This window comes from Mustela erminea, chromosome 9 (assembly GCF_009829155.1).
Source record: "Mustela erminea isolate mMusErm1 chromosome 9, mMusErm1.Pri, whole genome shotgun sequence".
Lineage (NCBI taxonomy): Eukaryota > Metazoa > Chordata > Mammalia > Carnivora > Mustelidae > Mustela > Mustela erminea.
The window spans coordinates 5,142,120-5,162,878 of record NC_045622.1 but is presented as its reverse complement, the minus strand read 5'-3'; the positions used below and the strand labels follow the sequence as shown (position 1 = coordinate 5,162,878).

Genomic DNA, 20,759 nt, shown 5'->3' with positions numbered 1-20,759 from the left:
ATTCTGCTTTTTTTGACCTTTTATCACAGCATCACACTCTCTGGGGTGGGCGGTTGGGGCCAGTGATGAGAGCTGCTGAACCATTCACACCATGAGCAAGTCCCCACGGACTTCACCATTGAACACCGTGTTGCGATTTTGAAGTCCTTCCTCGGTGTCGTATCTTGTTATTGTTATGACTATTTTTTGCCGTGAGGGCTTTCTGCAAATTTCAGCATTTGCAATGCTGAGCATTAGCAAGTGGCTCTGTGGAGAGTTTGTGGAAGGGTCAGGGAATTGTAGATGGCAGCCAAGCCTTAAAAGGGTCTTTGCCTTCCGATTTCTTCCTGTAATGTTAGCTGTTACACTTTGCTTTTTCCGCAGCTCTGCTGTTTGTGGCGTTTGCCCTCTCTATGTTTTGCCTGTACAGCTTCATGCCACTAGTGATTAAAGTCACCAGTGCCACCTCTGTGAACTTGGGCATCCTGACGGCCGACCTCTACAGTCTTTTCTTTGGACTCTTTCTGTTTGGCTATAAGGTAAGCAAATAGATCGTGTTCAAATACAAACACTTGCTTGGCCTAAAAGAAGCTGTGGGTGTCTTTTTTTTTTTTTTTAAAGATTTTATTTATTTATTTGTCAGAGAGAGAGAGCGAGAGTGAGCACAGGCAGACAGAGTGGCAGGCAGAGTCAGAGGGAGAAGCAGGCTTCCCGCGGAGCAAGGAGCCCGATATGGGACTCAATCCCAGGACGCTGGGATCATGACCTGAGCCGAAGGCAGCTGCTTAACCAACTGAGCCACCCAGGCGTCCCTCTGTGGGTGTCTTTTAGATCCACAAATAAAACCTCATCTTTTTGGGCAACAATCTCGTTGGACGATCTACTCCATGCAAATATAATCATGTTCATAATATAATAAAAGTTTTGATGTTATAGACTTTTGAAAGGGTCTTGGGTGCCTAAGGTCTTAGGAGTGTACTTTGAGAACTGCTACATTGGAAATCTGTCTTTCTTGAGTATACATTCAGTAAATGCTTGTCGATGAGCTTGCTATCCTAGTTATTTGAACAAATACCGAGAATGTTGGCTGTTGCTTGATACTTTTAGTTTCATTTGGGGACAGCAAATACATTTCTTTGTCCTTGTAGAATTTTATACCTAGGCAGAAATTGCTTGACACTGATTTACACTATTCCCAGGAATTGGCCATGAACTCACAGCGCCTTGTTCAGTGGGTTCTCAGAAATTTCGGCTAAAGAAACATAAACCATTTGCCTTACCTATGAAAGGAACTCGGTGTTATCTTTACAAACTTGGTGGTTAAGGTGTTCCTGAACTTAGACTGAAAGAGTATTTGTAACTTTTTGTTGCATCATTAAAAGGCAACAAATGTTGGAGTGAATCAGAGAAGTGACCTGACAGGCCTAGATTTTTAAAAATTTCTTCTTATTATTATTTTAAAGATTTTATTTATTTATTTGACAGAGATCACAGGTAGGCAGAGAGAGAGAAAGGAGGAAGCAGGCTCTCCGCTGAGCTGAGAGCCCAACGCAGGGCTTGATTCCAGGACCCTGAGATCATGACCCAAGCTGAGGCAAAGGCTTTAACCCACTGAGCTACCCAGGTGCCCTATTATTATTATTATTATTATTATTATTATTATTTTAATGAGAACAGCTGCCAAGGGCTACAAAATGAGCCTTAAAAGTGAGCTGTGGTGCTGTGCTGGCATTTCACATGGCTGCCACCAGGAGGTGATGTTGTTTTTATTCTGCAGTTAAGCTTAGTGGTTATAGGTTATCTATGTAAAGTAGGACCCCACTCACCTGTGCGTTTTTCTTTTTAAACCAAATATATTGGTTTAGCTTTAGTAGTTTAATTTCTTCTAAGCAAAATACTATCCCAGCGGGAAGGAGAAAGTAAGGTTAAAGAAAGAAAAGCTTTTAAAATACACCTGCCACTACCTGTTATAAGCTCTTTTCATGTAGATATTTGCTCTTTAACTGCTCTTAACTTGAACATGAAAAAGCTTTTTGTATTTCATTTTTTTGACCATATAACTTTAAACCGTTATTTCAAAATTAGAGCATGCGAACGTTAAATTCCTTCTCCATTCTTTTGCTTTATGTTTCTTTCTTTGTCCCTGCATGTCTCTTAATCCAGATCAGATTTAATTGTTTTTGTTCAAAGGCCATTTCAAGACTTGTAGAACAGAGAGTAGGTCTGCTGTGATCTTCAGAGTAAATTATAGAGGTGGGAAACCATTCAGAGCTTAAAGAAGATACCTAGCGCTTAAAAAAAGTTATTTAAAGATTTTATTTATTTATTCATGAGAGGTAGAGAGAGACAGAGGGAGAAGCCAACTCCCCATGGAGCAGGGAGCCCGACATGGGACTCGATTGCAGGACCCCGAGAGCTCATGACCTGAGCTGAAGGCAAATTCTTAACCTACTGAGCCCCCCGGGTGCGCAATACCTAGCATTTTGAAGCAGTTTTAAAGGCAGTTATGAGCCCAGTATACCACCAATTCTTAAAATTGTAGTTTCTAAAATAACCTTGGCTCTGATTTTTAAAATCCACAGTTGAAAAGTTTAAACATTTCTGCACTCCTCAGTGTCAGACTCTGCCTCTTCTGGAATTGATCTTGAGTAAATACTTACTGACCAGAGTAGCCACAAGAAACTTCCAGTATAGATCCTGACACAACCAGTAGAATTGAAAAAAGAAGAAGAAAAAAAAAAAAGAAAAAAGGAAAAGAAAAAAAAAAGAATGAAAAGAAGGGAGATAAAGGTTAGAGCCTCTAATTCAGGAGACTTCCCTCATTCCCTCAGAGTCTCTCCCTTCTAAGGGAAATGACTCCATTTGATCACCTGCTTCTTAAGAGGATCCAACCATTTAAAACCACCAAACCAAACAGGACATGTTTTGAACAAGTTATGTAGGCTTCCCTACAGGTAACAGTAAACATTTTATAGGAGGCCATAGATACTGACTTTATAATACTGACTTTGAAAATTAAGGGTAATCTAAATAGGTTTAATTTTCCCTAATAGTCTCTGAATCTCCTTTTTCCCCCAAAAATATTTATTAAATGCCAGCTGTGTTTGGCCATGCTTGTGAGGACCATGCTTGGTTTGGATCCAAGAACTAAAGCCAGGTTTGGGTGTCAAGCCAAGCTTGACTCACGTCATTATCATTGACTCTTTGCACTGAATCTGGTGAAGGCTTTCCTGTTTTGGGGAGGGCTGTGGCTCTTCCATTCCTTAAAGATATCTAAAGGCTTAAGGTTAGGAAGTGATTGAGCATCTTTAGAAAATAAACGTGCAGAAGCCAGTGGTGACTCAGAGAAGCCCGGAGATGACCAGGACTGTACATAATACTCATTTCAAAACCCTATTTAGTTCCTCCTGCTACTTTTTGGAGTGTATCTTGTTCTTTCTCCTCTCTCCCCCTCTCCTCTCCTTTCCTAGTCTGTTATGTTTTCTTATTGTTTTTCTTTATCACCTTCTTATTAGAACTCTTTTTAGGCATTAGAACTCTTTGGGAGCATACTTTGAAATCTTAAGTGAATTAAACATTTGTTGGCTTGAATAAAATAGCATGCTCCATTCTTTTTTTTTTTTAATTAAGATTTTATTTATTTATCTGAGAGAGCACAAGTGGTGGGGAGGGTAGAGGGAGAGGGACACTCCCTACGGAGTGGGGAGCCTAAAGCGGGGCTCGATCCCATAACCCTGAGATCATGACCTGAGCAGAAGTCAGACACTTAACCGACTGAGCCACCAAGCACCCCCAGCATTCTCTGTTTTTAACTTTGAAATCAGGTTAGCAAGACCACTCATAAATTTGAGTTTGCTTGTACCAAGAAAAAAAAAATGATCCTAGGTGTTTAATGGCACATTAATTATGTTACATAGTTACCTTAATTTTTACTACATCATCCTTGGTCTGTCTTCAGCTCTTCTCTTTCTTTAATCTTTCATGCTGTTAAAAATAATTATTAATTTCCTTAATACTTGAACTTTTGTATGGCTCCTCCATTCAAATAAGAGCAAATATGCAAAGTGCATATTATTATTTATTCAAACTTTGGGGGTATGTCAGAAGGCCGTTTTTCAGTAATAATAAACAGTGTATTAGTGTTTTTGTCTTCACTGCATTTTATTCTGGATGTTTGTTTTCCTAACAGAGGGGGTGGGTTGGAGAAGGTCACCAGAAACTCTGAACATCCTTGTGGTGTGTTTGTCAGAATGGGCTCTCGCTGCAGTTGGTCCTTCCAGAATCCCGGACGGTGGGAGGCTCACCCACAAGGCTCCGCGCCCTGGGCTTGTCCGACTGCACTTCACACCAGTGTCCTCTTGGGGTTTGAGGCTTTTCCAAAAAATGACGTTCTTCGAGCTCTAAAAATCTTACCTGCTTGTTACGCTTGTCTACCGAAAGAAGATAATTTATTAAATTTTAACAAACTGGATTTTATTGCATTCGCATACGCGAAGGGTTTTGGAGAACTTGTCTTTTCTGTTTGCCCACATTTTATCCTGGGTCCTGTGTTTCTCTGTTTCATAGCCACATTACAAGCAGGGCTTAGGGTCTGAAATGGGCTCGCTCCTGGTGTCCGGGCTGACCTCTGATGGTCTGCACTGAGTGGGGCTGGTTGCGGGGTGGCTGTCCAGCCGGGCTTAGCACAGAGAAAGGCAGAAGTTCCGCTTCCTAGAGATGCAGGGATCGGCTGATGGGACAGGTGATGCCCAAGACCGTGTCTTCACGCACGCGTGCACCGGAGGGCTTGGGGGTATCGGCGTCTCCTTAGGCAGCTTCCAGAAACAAAGGTCACGGGATCGCGTGGTTGGCCCAGGGCAGCAGCCGGCCTGCGTTTGCCAGAGACCACAGCCCCCTCCTGTTCTCCTTCTAGTTCTCCGGGCTCTACATCCTGTCCTTCACCGTCATCATGGTGGGCTTCGTGCTGTACTGCTCCGTCCCGACGCGCACGGCTGAGCCGGCCGACAGCGACGTGCCGCCGGTCACCAGCATCGGCATCGACAACCTGGGGTTGAAGTTGGAGGAGAACCTGCCAGAGACCTACTCCGCCGCCTTGTAGCTGGAGAGGAAGGCGCGGAGCGTGGGCACCCGAGGCTTCCCGGGAAACCGGGGGCCGTCGCTGGGAGGCGGCAGAGCCTGCTGGGGGCGGAGGGGACTCTTGGAAAATTACTGGGGGGGGCGAGCCCTGAGACATTGGATTGGAGCCAGTGGTTAGATTTTATAAAGGAATAGAAAATAATGCATCAAAACTAGAAATCGGAAAATAGAGCAGAAGCTGAGGTGGCTAGGATTGTGTGTCTGTGGGTTTGAGGACCAATGCCCGGTCATGCCAGGGGGACAGGTGCGGGCCATGCTGGGGTCTCGGAGGCACCCGCGGGAAAGCCTGGTGGGGCGTATACCCAGGCGTGATCCAGCCTCAGGGCACGGCCGCAAGCGGGCTGTCCTGGCGGGAGTGGGGGCAGTCCAAGCCTGTTCAGGAGGGGAGAAGCCTTCCACAGTTGGAGGCCTCCGGGTGCTTTGTCTTGCTGAGGTCGTCCTCGTCCGCAAGCCCTGTGGCCCACCCCGGGGTCTGATGATTGCATATGGCAGCAACGGGTTGGGGTAGCCCTTGAGAAAGACTGGGATACTGGTGTGAGCGCCGTCCAGGCAGGAGAGAGGGGTGGTGCGGGAGACCTGGGGACCCCCTGTCCACTGTTCGAAGAGGACAGTACACGGCTTCTCACTGAGGATTTGTAACGTGCTGTGAGATTTTTCCGATCCTTCTTCAATTCACAGTGTGAATGTGTAGCATCATCATGATTATCCACGACCATGCTGCCACTTTGCAAAAACTGTAAACTCTACGTAAACTTTTTTTTTAATGTAATAAAGAAATTGAGGGTAACTGTTCATGTGATTAAAAGATTTTGATTTCATGGCAATACATTCGTTGTGCGGTTTCTTTGATGAACCCGTTTCCCTTCTGGATTTTTAAATGACTTAATATAGTTGACATTTCTTCCTGTCCGGCTTCTCAGAATCATGTCTTCGGTGAGCTGCGGCAGACCTACCTGGGATTATGTTGGGATGGAGGGGAAGTCAGAGGGAGCCCACGGATCATTTGCTGGAAGAAACTTTTTAAAATTCTGAATTACCTTAATTTTTTCTTTTCCTTTTTTTTTTTTTAAGTTTTTCGAGTGAAATAACCTTTTATTGTCTGCAGCCCTTTAAAACTAATGTTTTATTTTCACTGTGTATCATTCACAGCTGCCAATGAATGGGAAAAGTTTAGGTTGCTGTGTTTCACCTTTGGGGCAAGACTTCCGTTTGGATGAACACATTATTTCTTAAACACCCTGCGTAGGAACAAACCTGTGTGCGTGGGGTGACGTGAAGAGCCTGAGGTGATGACGCCCCACGTGCGTGTCAAGTCTGAGCTCAACCATCATCTCTGGCTCTGAAGCCTGTCAGGCTCCCTCTCCTCTAGGTTCCCAGGGCCCTTGTTCATATGTTCCTTGTTGCACTTACGGAGTGCTTGCTGTTTACCTGCCGTTCCTCGCCGCCGGCTGAGCTCTTCGATGTCAACCATGGTCTCTATTCATCTTTCTAGACCTCTTTTTGTCTCAGTTCTTGGGCATTTAGTTACTTTTTTTTTTTTTTTTAAAGATTTTATTTATTTATCAGAGAGAGAGAGAGGGAGAGAGGGCGAGCACAGGCAGACAGAATGGCAGGCAGAGGCAGAGGGAGAGGCAGGCTCCCTGCTGAGCAAGGAGCCCGATGTGGGACTCGATCCCAGGACGCTGGGATCATGACCTGAGCCGAAGGCAGCTGCTTAACCAACTGAGCCACCCAAGCGTCCCCATTTAGTTACTTTTAAAAAAGATTTTGTTAATTTACTAGAGAAAGAGAGCGAGCAGGAGCAGCGGGCTGGGGCGAAGGGAGAGGGAGAAGCAGACTCCCCAGCCGAACGGGGAGCTCGATGAAGCCTCCACCCCAGCACTCCGAGATCACTACCTGAGCTGAAGGCAGACTGAGCCACCCAGGCGCCCCCTTGGACATTTATTAAATGAACTTTGTCTCTGGCTGCAGTTCAGAACATTTAAGGGGAGACTGGCCTAAACTAAGGCGTTTTCTGCAGATATATGTGCGCAGTGTTAATCTCCTCCTGCTTGGCTCTTCCCCCTGTCCCCCTAAACCCAGAGTTTTTTTTTTTTTTTTTTTTTTTTCCTTACCTGCTCCCTCTGGAGAGGGGCAAAGGACTTCAACCCTGAGCATCCTAAATCAAAACTTAGAATTCAGTGTTGCAGAGAAGCCGTGCTGTGAGTGACAGTCAGCACTTAAATAATTGGATCGCAAATCCTGCATCCTAGTTTATAGAAGTCCGTAAAGACCGAGAGTTTCCCCGGTCTCGGTACCACCACTCCCATGGAAAATGTATTTTCAAACATCTGGCTCACATACAAGCTTTTGAAATGTAACACGTTCTTAGGCTGATAATCTCCCATAAATTCTTTTCCACCCTATTAGAAGAATATTGATTTTTCAGTATTTTCTTGTAGATATTTATGCCATTAACAAAACCCTGCTGAATAGTATAATAGGGCTGCTGGATTGTTCCCTCGTGTTGTATTGAGGTAATAAATTGCGCATTTGGACTGTGGTGATGCTGGAAGAAGAGAGGGCTTGGCTGGAGTCATTCTCCCTGTTTGGACATGGAAACTATGTTCTCTGGTTGACAGTGGACGTTTCCCCCCTTTTTGGGGACCAGTGGCTTGCGGAGAATGTATGTGTGTTATCCATGGCATGTCCAGCAGGTGGCGCTTTAGCAAGTATGACCAAGACCTGTGACCTAAACCACCTAGGATTTTACAACTTCTCCAGGTCCTTTTTAAAAGATTTTATTTATGCATTTGAGAGAGAGAGCGCGCACAAGCAGGGAGGTGGGGAAGAAGGAGGCGGGGGGGAAGCAGACTCCCTGCTCAGCAGGGAGCCCCACACGAGGCTGGATCTCAGGACTGCAACATCATGACCTGAGCTGAAAGCAGGTGCTTAACTAGCTGAGCCCCCCAGGTGCACCTAAAAGACGGTGTTAGGATGACTTCCCTCAGCAGGGATTGTCTTCGATGAGCCGCCGAAGGACGGGGTTCTCAGGCAAGCTGAACCATCACGAGGAGGGCACACAGTTTGGTGCCCGTGGTGAAAACAGAAGCCAGGATTGCTTTCAGCAGCTCTAGCAGCCTGCAGTAGGCACCCCCCCTCCATCCCCCGACCGCTGAGTCAGCACACGCATCCTGGGAGAGAAGGTGGAAGATTCTCGTGTAGAGCCCAGCTTGTTAGTGGTTTTCCCCGCAGCCCCGGAGCCTGCCCTTTTAAGCGTCTGTCTGCCTGTGTGTCTGTGGCCCTCTGTATGCCTAGTCACGGTTCTCTCCTCCATCATTATTATGGGGACGTGCCATTTTCATCCACATTTAATCACTTAGTATCTGGACATATCCTCAGCCCTCAAAAGAGATCCATAAATCAGGGAAATTCAGCAGATAGCCACTTAGCTGATGAAAAGGCAAGAGATTTATGAGGAAATTAGGTAATGCTGAACAGGCAGTTCTCCAGTAGCCTTAGAAAGGGCGTTTTGAGACGTCCAGCAATCTAGAGATGGTATCTCAAGGGGAGTAAAGGCGCTTCAGACCAGCAAAATTTTACTTGTAGAATTTAATGTCCCCAAATGTCTTCTCTTAATGCTTTTGTCATGCACTTTATTCCTTGGTCTCCGTATTATCTTCTTAGAACAATCTTTTATTTTATTTTTTTTTAAGATTTATTTTATTTATTTGAGAGAGGGGCTGGGAAGAAGCAGAAGGAGAGGGACAAGCGATCCGCGCTGAGCGTGGAGCCCAGCGCAGGGCTCCATCCCACCATCCCAGATCACAACCCAGGCTGTAATCAGGAGTCGAATGCTCAACCCACTGAGCCACCTGGAGGCCCCTCGAGAAATCTTCAAGTGCAGATACTTTTGGAGGAGGAGGAAATTTAGGTTGGAAGGGAAAGAGAAGTGATACCAAGGAAAAATACAAAAGTCATTTGAACAATTGTTGGCTCCACCTGATCGCATCAAGTATTCAGATGGTGCCAAATGGTCATCCCACGACCAGCTGTTCCTAGCCACGGCTGACCCAGCGGAGAGGCTGAGATGATGAAGCTGGAGTTTCCGTGCAGAGTCCCGCCTTCCTTGACCACTGATGTCTCTTCCCGCTGGGTAACCAGGCTTTTCAATCATGCCCGAGTATTTCCCATTTTTTCGTTCTTTCAGATTTCTTTTCAGACTTTGGTCTTGTGAGCCCATGTGAGACCTCATCCAGCTTGGTCTTTGTGAAAAGACTGCTCGTTCAGTGCGTACACCTTTACACACGGAGACACACACAGACACGCCACCGATACCACCGCCGTCACCTGTAGCACCAGCCCCGTCCCCACCTTGCCTTCTAGCATCTCTTTTCTCCAGAAATTGCCTTGTCGGTAAGATTGCTTGCAGCTGCTTCGGGGAATCTGCCCCCACCCTTGACACCCACCTAGAGGCATTCCTGTAAAGCCTCGGTTCCCTAGTCCATCTGTTGGTTGAGTGTAAATGGTACCTTTACTTGCCCACAACTGGTACACATTTATTTGATCCCTACTGTCCGTTCGGAGGATTAGACGGGAGGAGGAGGACAGCCAGGGCCTGGTTCCTGATCTGCTCACTGAAGTGTGAGCCATGCCAGAGCAGGGGTATGTGGCTCGACTGGGGAGCGAAGTGTCCATCCCCTGGGACTGTTAGGTCCGGATGCACAAACATCGTTCATGCCCTGTCTCATTGTGCGGAGCAGAGCAGGATGACTTCAGGTCAGGCCAGGAGACTCTGGGAGACTTATTTGTAGAGAGCAGGGCAATTTCTTTTCTTTTCTTTTTCCAGATAGAAATTTATTTATTTATTTTATATATGTATATGTGTATATTTTTATTGTGTTATGTTAGTCACCATAAAATACATCATTGGTTTTTGATGCAGTGTTTCAAGATCCATTGTTTATGCATCACACCCAGTGCTCCATGCAATACGTGCCCTCCTTGATACCCACCACAGGCTCACCCAATCCCCCAGTCCCGCCCCTCCAAAACCCTCCGTTTGTTTCTCAGAGTCCACAGTCTCTCATGGTTCGTCTCCCCCTCCGACTTCCCCCAACTCACTTCTCTCCGTCTCCCAATGTCCTCCGTGTTATTCCTTATGCTCCACAAGTAAGTGAAACCATATGATAATTGACTCTCTCTGCTTGACTTATTTTACACAGCATAGTCTCCTCTAGTCCTGTCCATGTTGCTACAAAAGTTGGGTATTCATCCTTTCTGATGGAGGCATATTACTCCATAGTGTATATGGACCACATCTTCCTTATCCATTCGTCTGTTGAAGGGCATCTCGGCTTTTTCTACAGTTTGGCGACTATGGCCATTGCTGCTATAAACCTTGGGATACATATGGCCCTTCTTTTCACTACATCTGTATCTTTGGGGTAAATACCCAGCAGGGCACTTTCTAATTGCCTGGAGTTCAGTGAGGGCATGCTTATCTCCTAGGAAGAAGGTTGGCTAGGTTATGGGAGGATACTCACGTAGATCCCCAAGACAGCGATGCATGGGACAAGAACAAACTAGGGAAAGTCAGAGCCCGGGGGCCTCTGGTACTATGAATGGCACTGAAGGGCTTTCAAAAGTTGGTTTGTAGAATCAATATCTAATGTAAGAAAATGGGAAGTCTACGAAAACACTGAATTTGAGGTCTACTTTCTGCCTTATATTGCTAATTTACCTAATTGCCAACCCATGTGAATATTTTACCCTTCTCATGAAAGTGTAAAATCTAGATGGGCAGATCTTGCCCTACTCGTAGCAAACTGAAACACCAATGGAATGAGAAAGGTCATGAACATACACTTTGAAACATTTAACACAGCACCAAACATCAAGCCTTAAAAATAACAGGGACTCAGTAGAACTGCGTTTCTGTTGCTGACCATGCGTTTCTATGTTCTGGTCAGTCTTGGAGTTGAGAAGCATTATTTTTGGTTTTGGAAAGTAGGTAATAATTCTGTGGTGGAAGAAACCCAAAGATGATTTAGTGTGTGGGATGAGGCTGGATGGTATCTGTGAACTGCTTGTGAGTCTTCCTCCCAGCTCATCTCATTCTTGGCATCAGTGCAAATAGGGCCAAAGAATTCTAGAAGATATTTGGTGAGGAAATGCTGCACTAGTTGGGTGAAAGAAGCACCTAGATCAGTAGGTTGTATTTCCTGTGGTTAGACAAGTGTTGCTGAGAAATGTCAAGCAAATTAAATAGAAGGGAATAAGAGGAAATTATGATCACCCCAGTATTCACATGAACCCTGGGGAGAGTGACTATATTTGGAAGCCAGAATTTGCATGTCTGAGTAGAGAGCTAGCACTTTGATAGACTCTCCAAGTGACTGCTTAGGAGGAAAGGATGGTTCTATGATTAAAGATCGGGATGAACTTGAGCAATCCTTTGCCCCTTTCTACTTGTACCTCTTACTGATCTAGATGTAGTACGTGTCTCACAGCGTGGTGGGTTTTCCTAAAACCTGCATTATTTATGTAAACTTCACAACATTCTAAGGAGGTAGATTCTTTTTTTTTTTTTTTTTTAAGTAGGCCCCAACGCGGGGTCTGAGCTCATGACCCTGAGATTAAGACTGAGCTGAAATCAAGAGTGGGATGCTTAACCGATTGTGCCACCTGGGTGCCTCTAAGGATGCAGATTCTATTCATGCCCCTATTGAACAAGTGGGGAAATTGGGCTTTATTAGTCAAGATGGGTTAAGTTATGCTGCTGTAACAAACAACAACAAATATATTATTGGTTTAAAACAACAAGGATTTCATTTTTGGCCATGCTCCAGTCCACTGTGGATCTGGTTCAAGTTGTCCTCACTCTGGGGCTCTGGCTAATGAAACAGCTTTACCAGAAAGAGGGAATCACAGAAAATCCCTCCCTGACTCTTAAAGGCTGCCTGGAAGGGGCAGGTAGCACTTTCTCTTACATTTCATCGGCCAAAGCAAGTCACCTGGCCTTGTCCAAATTCAAAGGAAATGCAGTTCTACTATGTGCTTGGATGGGGAGAAGCCTTGGGGGTGTTTATGTGCATCTATATCTGTCGGAAGACCTAAAGAAGTTAAGCAACTTTATGAAATTTAGGCTCTCATCTGTCTGACTCCAGAGTCTGGACTCTACCATCACACTGTGACGCTATGGTAAAGTAGTAATGCCTTCATTGTCTGTCACTGTTGAAATAGTAACACCAGTAATGTGTGACAGAAATAAAGAGTAATCAAATTGCAAAACATTGTTTTAATTTTCATAATAAAGCCATAGTCATTTAGACGCATGGAAGTCTTGTTAGAACCAGGAGAATTATGGGCTTTAAGCATGGATGCTTTGTTTTGTCCTGATTAGTGGCACTCAGGTGCAATCATTTGATCTAGAACTTGGTAGCACTCACGCCTGTCAGAGAGTCCTTTCAGGCCCTGGTAATTTGAGAATAAGTTCTGAGCTTTAGGTTTTGGTTGCTTTCTGGACATAGGCCTGCTACCTGGGGAACTATTAGAAACGCCAGCTAGAATAATTAATATTATGAACTTAAACCCTGTAAGAGATGGAGTTCTTTGTCTAGGACTTGAAAAAAAAAAATCAAACAAGAAACAACCAACCTAAAAAACCCTTGGGTAAAAAACAAAAAAAACAAAAAAAAAAACCCTTGGGTGAATTGGAGGACACGAGGCATCTTTGGGCCTGAGCAGAGATGTCTTCTGGAGGAAACCACCAGTCTTGTGATCACAGAGCCGCTGGGTTGCCCTCTAGCGCTGAGCACTGTGCAACACCACCCTTCCGGCCATGTTGGGGCCCTTCATCCTCCAGAGGTGCTGGCTCTGCCTCCCACAACTGCAGTCACCACCCCATCCCCCACGCTACACTTCAACTCTTTTGAGTTTCGCAATCTCACGACTTCCCTTGTCATCTTGAGACAGTTGTTTCTGTTGTGGACTGCGAAGGGCCAAGATCCAAAAATCAAGAAAGCACAAAGTGACTCGTCATTATTATTATTATTTTTTTAAGATTTTATTTATTTACTTGACAGATCACAAGTAGGCAGAGAGGCAGGCAGAGAGAGAGGAGGAAGCAGGCTCCCCGCTGAGCAGAGAGCCCGATGAGGGGCTAGATCCCAGGACACTGGGATCATGACCTGAGCCGAAGGCAGAGGCTTTAACCCACTGAGCCACCCAGGCGCCCCAGTGACTCGTCATTATTAATGTCACAGATAGAAACCGCTCCATAAAATGGGGCACAGTTACATCATGTTTATTTTACTAATGAATTAGTCTAGAACTCATGGTCCTTATTAGTAAGAAAATTCTCTTTTGAGGGGCTCTCCCGCTTCCCTGAATTACCTGAAAACCTATAGACCATCAGTCTTCCTGAAGGAGGCAATCTTAACTCCTTTGAAAGCCATGAAGGTAACTCACCCTTTTAGAGGAGATTTTCCAAGGGATTCACCTGTGTCTACACCAAATTCTGGGGAAGTAACTATTTTCAATGAACCTGAGATATCTTATCCCCTTTTGAAGGGAAGCTGTTGTCACTGAGGATAGAGCAGTTTTCTGGTGCCTTCCTGGCTGAAAAAGAGAAAAAAGAAACTCCTATGAAGTTGTTACCTGGACAAAGTTGTTCCACTATATTAAACTTAGGATGACTTACATTTAAGAATAAACTATCAAGTTTAAAAAATCTAACGATTTTTCTTTAGAAGCTTAACATCTACTAGGAGTCATTTCTCTGATGGGGATTAAAAAGTATTTGTGCATTATTGCCAGAAGCAGTAAAATTTGTTGCCAACAGTATTATTCCAGTTTTTGGCCCAATGGAATGATTAGTCTGTGATTTTCTTCCAGTTTCACGTTTAGTTTCATACTCTCTATCTCGTGGTATGGTCAGCCAACTCCTGCCCCCCCAGTCACTCGCCAGCTCTCACTGGGGACTCTGACCCTGGCCGCCATCTTCCTATTCAAATGCCTCCATCATTTCTTTGGTCAGTGCCCATGTGGATGAACTGCCCACATCTGGACCTCAACATGTATATATGTCCTTCATGCCAATCTATTGCCTTAACTTGTCTCTGTTACTCTCATGATAAATCTGTATGTTGCTATCAAAAGTGCTCAATATAGTCCCATATTCTAGATTCTGAGTACAATTTACATCCCTAAACCCAGCACACCAGTTTTTCAAGCCCTTCTGAACTCTTCCTTTCATTCACCCCCTTCTGGAATGTTCTCCCTATTCTGCCTAGAGTCTGTGATTGGCTGCTTTGGATTTCTTCCCTTCTCACCTACACTGTTCATTTCCTTGCACTCACATCCTGCCCAGCAAAACCCCAATGCTAGATCAGTGGTGTGAGACAAGATCTTCCATGCCTTCCTAGCCTGAGAGAGAGATTTGCCCCAGCCTGATGTCCTAGCCCATACATTGCCCAACTCCCTGCTTAACATCACCTCTGGTGTAGCTTGGGAAATTCGTGTTGGAGAATCCCCAGGGCTGAAGTCTGGCTTATCTTCTATCTAGTCGAGGGAGTTATAGCCTATAACTTTGTGACTTGGGATAAGTTACTTAACCTCTCTGAGCCTCAGTATTCCCACCCCAGGAGCAGTGCCTACAGGACTGATTCAACATCTCCAGTGGGAAGAGCTTGGCGCAGTGCTTGGCACACAGTAAATGCTCCTTAAAAGGTGGCTAGTAGTTTGGTAGAAGGACATCACCTTACTTTCCTGGTGTACCTTACAATTAGAAGAACACCCTGTGCACAGTATATGCTTCATAAATTTCTCCTGGATTGATCTAATTTCAGAAAATAGTATTTTGAGGGTGATTTTCATGTTGGGGGCTCATTTAGTCCTTTCAAAAGCTGTTTTCCCCTATTTACACAAATGGCCGATTATTGTTATGAAAAACTAAAGAAATACAGGTAAGAATAAGAAGGTAGCAAAAATCCCCCCAAATCCTACCAACCAGAGATAATCAGCATCAATAATTTGGAGAATGTCTTTCCAGATTTTTATACTTGTGCTCCCATGATTCAAGTTTACACACACACACACACACACACACACACACATCTACCTGCATTGAACTACAATAGTGCATACCACTTTGTGACACCCCCCCCCACACACACACACACTCAACAAGTTATCACAGATACCTTTCCAAGGTAGAGAAAGTGGACCTTCCTGTCTTCAGAGTTGAATACTTGAGCAGGTCGTGGCAGGCTTGGTAAGTCCAGAAGTAGACACTAGGTGGCAGTGTTGAAACAATGACAAATTTGGAAGAAACCTACCAGAATCACACAGGCATGGGAGGCCGCTGGGACTTCATTCCCCCCGAATCTTGTTATTGACATTCTGATAATTAATAACTGGTAAAAGGACATTTATCTGATTAAGATTGTATTACTTTGGAGGCTCCATATTCCCCCAGCAGAAGCTCCTATGATTCCAAGATTTTTGTAAGACTGCCTTTAGATCTGTTTTGTCATCCATCTGGGAAAGTGAAAATGTGCCCTCTGCGGGAGGAAGAAACGACTTGCCGTCTTTTTTCACACTCTCTTCCCAGCCCCCATACCAGACACAGCAGATGGACTGACACTCTCGCCGCCTTCCCACCCTGAGAAGCCGGCCTGATCCTTGTATCTATCTGCCAGCGGCAGTAAACTGGGAACAGGGTCCCTGCCTGGCCTGGGGCCCCCTGGGTGCTGCCTCCCTCTGAGGTGCCAAGTCCCAGAGACCTGGAGCCCTGCCCTCCCCATCAAGCGCGTCAGCCCAGATCGTCAGAATCCTAGTCTTCTTTGAGTCACCTTGTTTTTTGTAGATAATTTCTGCTTCTGATCCCAACACACACACACACACACACACACACACACACACACACCCTCTGGTATCCGGGCAGTGTGCTCTATTGGGAAAAAAGCAATGTGCAAGTCAGGAATTTTAACTCAGCTGCTAACCAACCTTATGACCTTGGTTAAATCCCTTACCCTATTTCTCCTTCTTGGTTTTGTTAAATAGGAGTGTTAATGGGGCGCCTGGGTGGCTCAGCCAGTTAAGCATCTGACTTTTGATTTGGGCTTAGGTCATGATCTCAGGATCATGAGATCAAGCCACGCCTGGGGCTCCACGTCCAGCTGCCCAGCTTAAGGTCTGCCCCCACCCCCCACCAACTCGCATGTGTGCGCGGTCTCTCTCTCTCTCTCTCTCAAAAAAAAAAAAAAAAAAAAAGTATTAGAAAACCACAAGTCCAAGATGGAGTCACTTAGGCCAGGCCAAATCACGAGGATGGGGCTTACTACCTAACCTGATTGCAATTCCAACCTCCTCCAGAAATGTAGTGTTTTTGGTTTTTAAGATTTTTATTTTTAAGTAATCTACACCCAACATGGTCTCAAGCCCACGACCCTCAGATTAAGAGTCTCAAGCAATGGGGTGCCTGGGTGGCTCAGTGGGTTAAGCCTCTGCCTTCGGCTCCGGTCATGATCTCCAGAGTCCTGGGATCCAGCCCTGTAATGGGCTCTCTGCTCAGCGGGGAGTTTGCTTCCCCCTCTCTCTCTGCCTGCCTCTCTGCCTACTTGTGATCTCTGTCTGTCAAATAAATAAATAAAAAACTCCACTGACCAAGCCAGTCGAAATGTAATCTTACCTTGTCAGTCAGGAATTTTTTGGTCAGCACCAATGATGTGACTTTCACATGGTCCCTCTCCATCCCCGCAAAGGAAGATGAGGTCACCCACCTAATAAGACCCCCTGCCCTTCCCTCTCAGGGAAGGTGACTTTGCCTGGAAAAATCCTTTCTTTTCTTTTGCTAATAAGGTCCTTGCCCCACCCTCCTTCCTTGGGATGGGGAGTTCCGCCCTGCTTGCTCCGTGGGGAACTGTCCAGCTGACAGCTAACGAAACTTTCCTGAACAGCTTCCCAAGGCCAGTTAGATCTTAAAATGGACTCAGTGGGATTTGTTTGTTAACATGAATAGCAACAGCCGGCCCCATTCTGGGGCATCAAATAGGTAGACAATACACACGCTTAGGACTCTGCCAACCACACCCATTAATTAGAAAAAATATTCTGAATTTGATCATTTGTATTTTTAAGAACAGTGGTCATGGGAAAAATCAGTACTTTATGAATTTCTTTAATTTGTCATACCATTTAATACCCTTTTATTTGGCACTGCACTGACACCTCAAACCACTCCAGAGTAGAGACTCTCACAAGCTTAGTCCCACGAATATACTCGGTGATTCAAGACATGAAGGTATTTCCAGAGTCAGAGCTCAGTCCTGCCGCATTCACTGACAGTAACCCCACGTGTCTATTATAGCACTGAGTCACTGACATGAATTTCGGGAAGTGACACGAGGGAACGCGAGGTGGCTTTGTTCACACGGACCCACGAAAAGCTACCAGTCGCGCTTGCTCTGGTAGCCAACCCTGCTGCCTTATGCCGGAGAAAATACCTGTCTTCACTGCAGAGCCTGGAGAGGGAAAGCTTGAGGAGATGGTTTGGGAAAGGAAATTAACCGAAAATGTAAAGGCAAGCTCACCCAAATGAAGCATCGTCAATTTGGCGACATTACGTTCAGTTGAATTCAGTGAAAGATATTCCAATCCCATTAACAGCTTTTTGTGTGCCTCCTACGGCTGGGCACTGTGAAGGATGAGGCGGGTGTGATGTCATCCCTGCCTCCAGGAGCTGTAATCTGGCAGAGACAGGCGTGCACACAACTGTCTTCTCCAGCGCAGTCCGGTAAACCCGGGGGCTTTGTGCGTCCCACGCATCAGGCCTTTACCCTCTGCCAGGAGCTCGGAGGAGCTCGTCCTTGGGTCTGGGTGAGCGACTGTGTAATCCACACAGGGCGCCATGTGACAGGAGCCCTCGCAGAGATGAAGGGTGGTGTTGGAACACATTTAAAGGGAACGAGGGCGTCTGGGGGAAGGTGGTGTTTGAGCAGAGCCCGGAGGGATGGGAAGCATTTTGAAGGCAGCAGGGACGGGGAGAGCCACTGATCTCTTGTTCCAGGAGGGAATGTGGGCACCGGGGCAGGGAAGTCAGGAGAGACAGGGGCACGCTGAACTTCAGTGCAAAGCCCCACCAACACTCCGCTTTAAGTGCCTTGTGAGCAGTAACTCCCTGAGTCCCCGACGCTCCCGTGAACTCTGTGCGAGGAGGAGCTGGTCTCTCAGAGGAGAAGGCTGCGGCACAGAAAGGTTGAGTCCCGGCTCAGGTCCCCCCACCATCACCTGACAGGGCCAGCATCCAAACCCAGGCCAGTCGGTCTCGGAAGACGGTAACCTTACCTGCGTCCAGCAAATTGCAGACGCGGACGTGGTGCTTTTCTCTCTGTGGGGACGGCCTGCGAACCTGCCTCTGTCCTTCCTCCCATCAAGAAGTGCCATGGACTTTCTCTAACCCCTGAAGTCTGGACAGAACCTGCAACGTGCTTTGGTCAGTCCCATGTAGCCTGGGTGCCCCCGCAGGTTGGGGACACAGACAACGGCCCTGTGACCGCCTTTGCTCCATCTGACAACAGCCTGTTCCCAGAACGTCCCAGCTGATCCTGGCCCAAATTCCCGATCCATGAAATCGGGGCCCAGATAAACTGTGGTTGTTTAAAGCCCCTAAACCGGGGGTACCTTGTGAAGTGATGAAGACTGATTTGCCCGGGACGACAAGATGCACTCTATTCTGATGTTTCGTACGTGATTTTTTTTTTTTTTAAAGATTTTATTTATTTGAGAGAGAGACAGTGAGAGAGAGCATGAGTGAGGAGAAGGTCAGAGAGAGAAGCCGACTCCCCATGGAGCTGGGAGCCTGATGCAGGACTCGATCCCGGGACTCCAGGATCATGACCTGAGCCGAAGGCAGTCGTCCAACCAGCTGAGCCACCCAGGCGTCCCTCGTACATGATTTTGTGTGTAGTCTCATAGTCACTACATGATATAGGATTTAAAAAAAAAAAAAAGCAGAGATTGTAGGAAGTTAAGTTACCCAAGATCAAATCACTAATCGATGGGGGAAAAACGGGATTAAAACGTATAAAATGTATAGTCTGTCCGTGTCCTGAGCCACACAGGCGCCCCTGGAGCTCCCAGGCAGGGTAATGAACATGTAATTAAGTGCCTGGGATCATTTTTTCCCGCTTGGAACAAGCAAACTCAAATATATGAATGGTCCTGCCAACCCGACTTTAATGTTAAGAACAGCACATGATGGGGCGCCTGGGTGGCTCAGGGAGTGAAGCATCTGACTTCAGCTCAGGTCCTGATCTCAGGATCCTGGGATCGATTCCCGATCCCCGTGTTGGGCTCTCTGCTCTTTTCTTAAAAAAAGGAAGAAAGCAAGCAAGCAAGCTGACTTTGCTCTAATGCTGCTAAGGAACAGAGGCTACTTCTGGTTCTAGATGAGCTGGTGAACTAGCAGGGCTGCCGGCCCTCCTCACCCAACCACAGACACGCCGCGGAGGAGAGAGAAAAGCACTGGATTTGAAGTACTGAAGCAGAAGGCGTGAGAACCCCACGAGTCAGCCTTGGGGAGATGCAAAGTGATTAGGGTCTGGTGTGGAAAGGGAAGCTCAGGGAGGGGTGAGGAAGTCCCAGCTCCGGTTGGATCGAGGAGAAACTTGGTGATGCTCTTGTCTGCTGCCCACGTGGGTCCCTGAGGGCCGTCCTGCAGTGTAGAACAGAGCTACAGCAGCTCCCATGCGGGGCGAGGGAACCAGTGGGGAAACAGCATAACAAGGATATGGTCCGAGCATCGAGCCTCCCTCTTCTTCCTATTGAAAAAATGCGGTGTTTTTCTCTCCTGCTACACTCACACTTCCCTTCTGGCCCTGTCTGCCTGCACCAGCATCACGCGCCCCAGGTTCAAGAGCTCCGTCTCACAGACTGCCCCACTCGCTATCAGACATCCAGCCCCAAGCCTTAGGTGGTCACTGTACTTCTGACCGTCCAGATGGAAATCAGTGGTTCCTAGGACAACCTCCTCAGGCTTTGTAATTTGCTATAAGGGCTCAGAGAAGTCCAGAAAGCCATGCGCTTACTAGATGACTGGTTTGTCATAAAAGGCAGTAACCCAGGACCAGCCAAGACGGAAGACGTGCATAAGGCAATGTTTGTGGGAAGGGGTGAGGAGCTCCCTGCCCTCTCAAAGAAGACTACCCTCCCGCATCTGAAAGCTCTCTGAACCCCTTCAGCTCCCCCTCCCCCACCTTTTTTTTTCAAATGGAATCTTCATTATGTAGGCACAAGTGATTAAATCATTGACCAATGGTGATTGAACTCCACCTCCAGGCCCTCTCCCCTCCCTAGAGGTCAGGGGTGGGACTGGAAGCTCCAACCTTCTCATCACAAGGTTGGTCCTTGCCACCACTGCCCCCATCAAGAGTGATCTCATTAGCATGAACACCATGTGGTTAAGACGGGCTTGTAAGCATCACAGATGCTTCTCTCCCCTTTATAACCTTTATTGCTTAGGACATTCCAAAGATCTTAAGACCTTGGTGCCTAGGAGGAGGACAAGGACCAAATATGTATTCCTTATTATCAATCCCAGTATCACACCCCCACACATCTGGGGTGGACAGTTACAGTGCAGAGAGAAAAAAAGATCTTTC

General features: G+C 46.3%; 1 protein-coding gene and 1 long non-coding RNA gene across 5 annotated transcripts in view; one reads left to right on the top strand and one right to left on the bottom strand.

Moving 5' to 3' along the window:
- Positions 1-5,939, top strand: part of SLC35F2 (solute carrier family 35 member F2) — a 49,743-nt gene extending 43,804 nt beyond the window's left edge. For all 4 annotated transcript variants that reach the window (XM_032357058.1, XM_032357056.1, XM_032357059.1 and 1 more), the window contains exons 7-8: positions 364-518; positions 4,892-5,939. In XM_032357058.1, the coding sequence (XP_032212949.1) occupies positions 364-518; positions 4,892-5,077 (341 nt within the window). In that variant the 3' untranslated portion in view covers positions 5,078-5,939. The remainder of the gene's footprint in view (positions 1-363; positions 519-4,891) is intronic.
- Positions 5,940-13,447: 7,508 nt separating this feature from the next.
- On the bottom strand, positions 13,448-18,010 carry LOC116600233. The gene is made up of 3 exons (XR_004289555.1): positions 17,691-18,010; positions 15,300-15,389; positions 13,448-13,716 (listed from the first exon to the last, which is right to left on the bottom strand). It is a non-coding gene; the product is annotated as an uncharacterized LOC116600233 (long non-coding RNA).
- Positions 18,011-20,759: the final 2,749 nt, after the last annotated feature.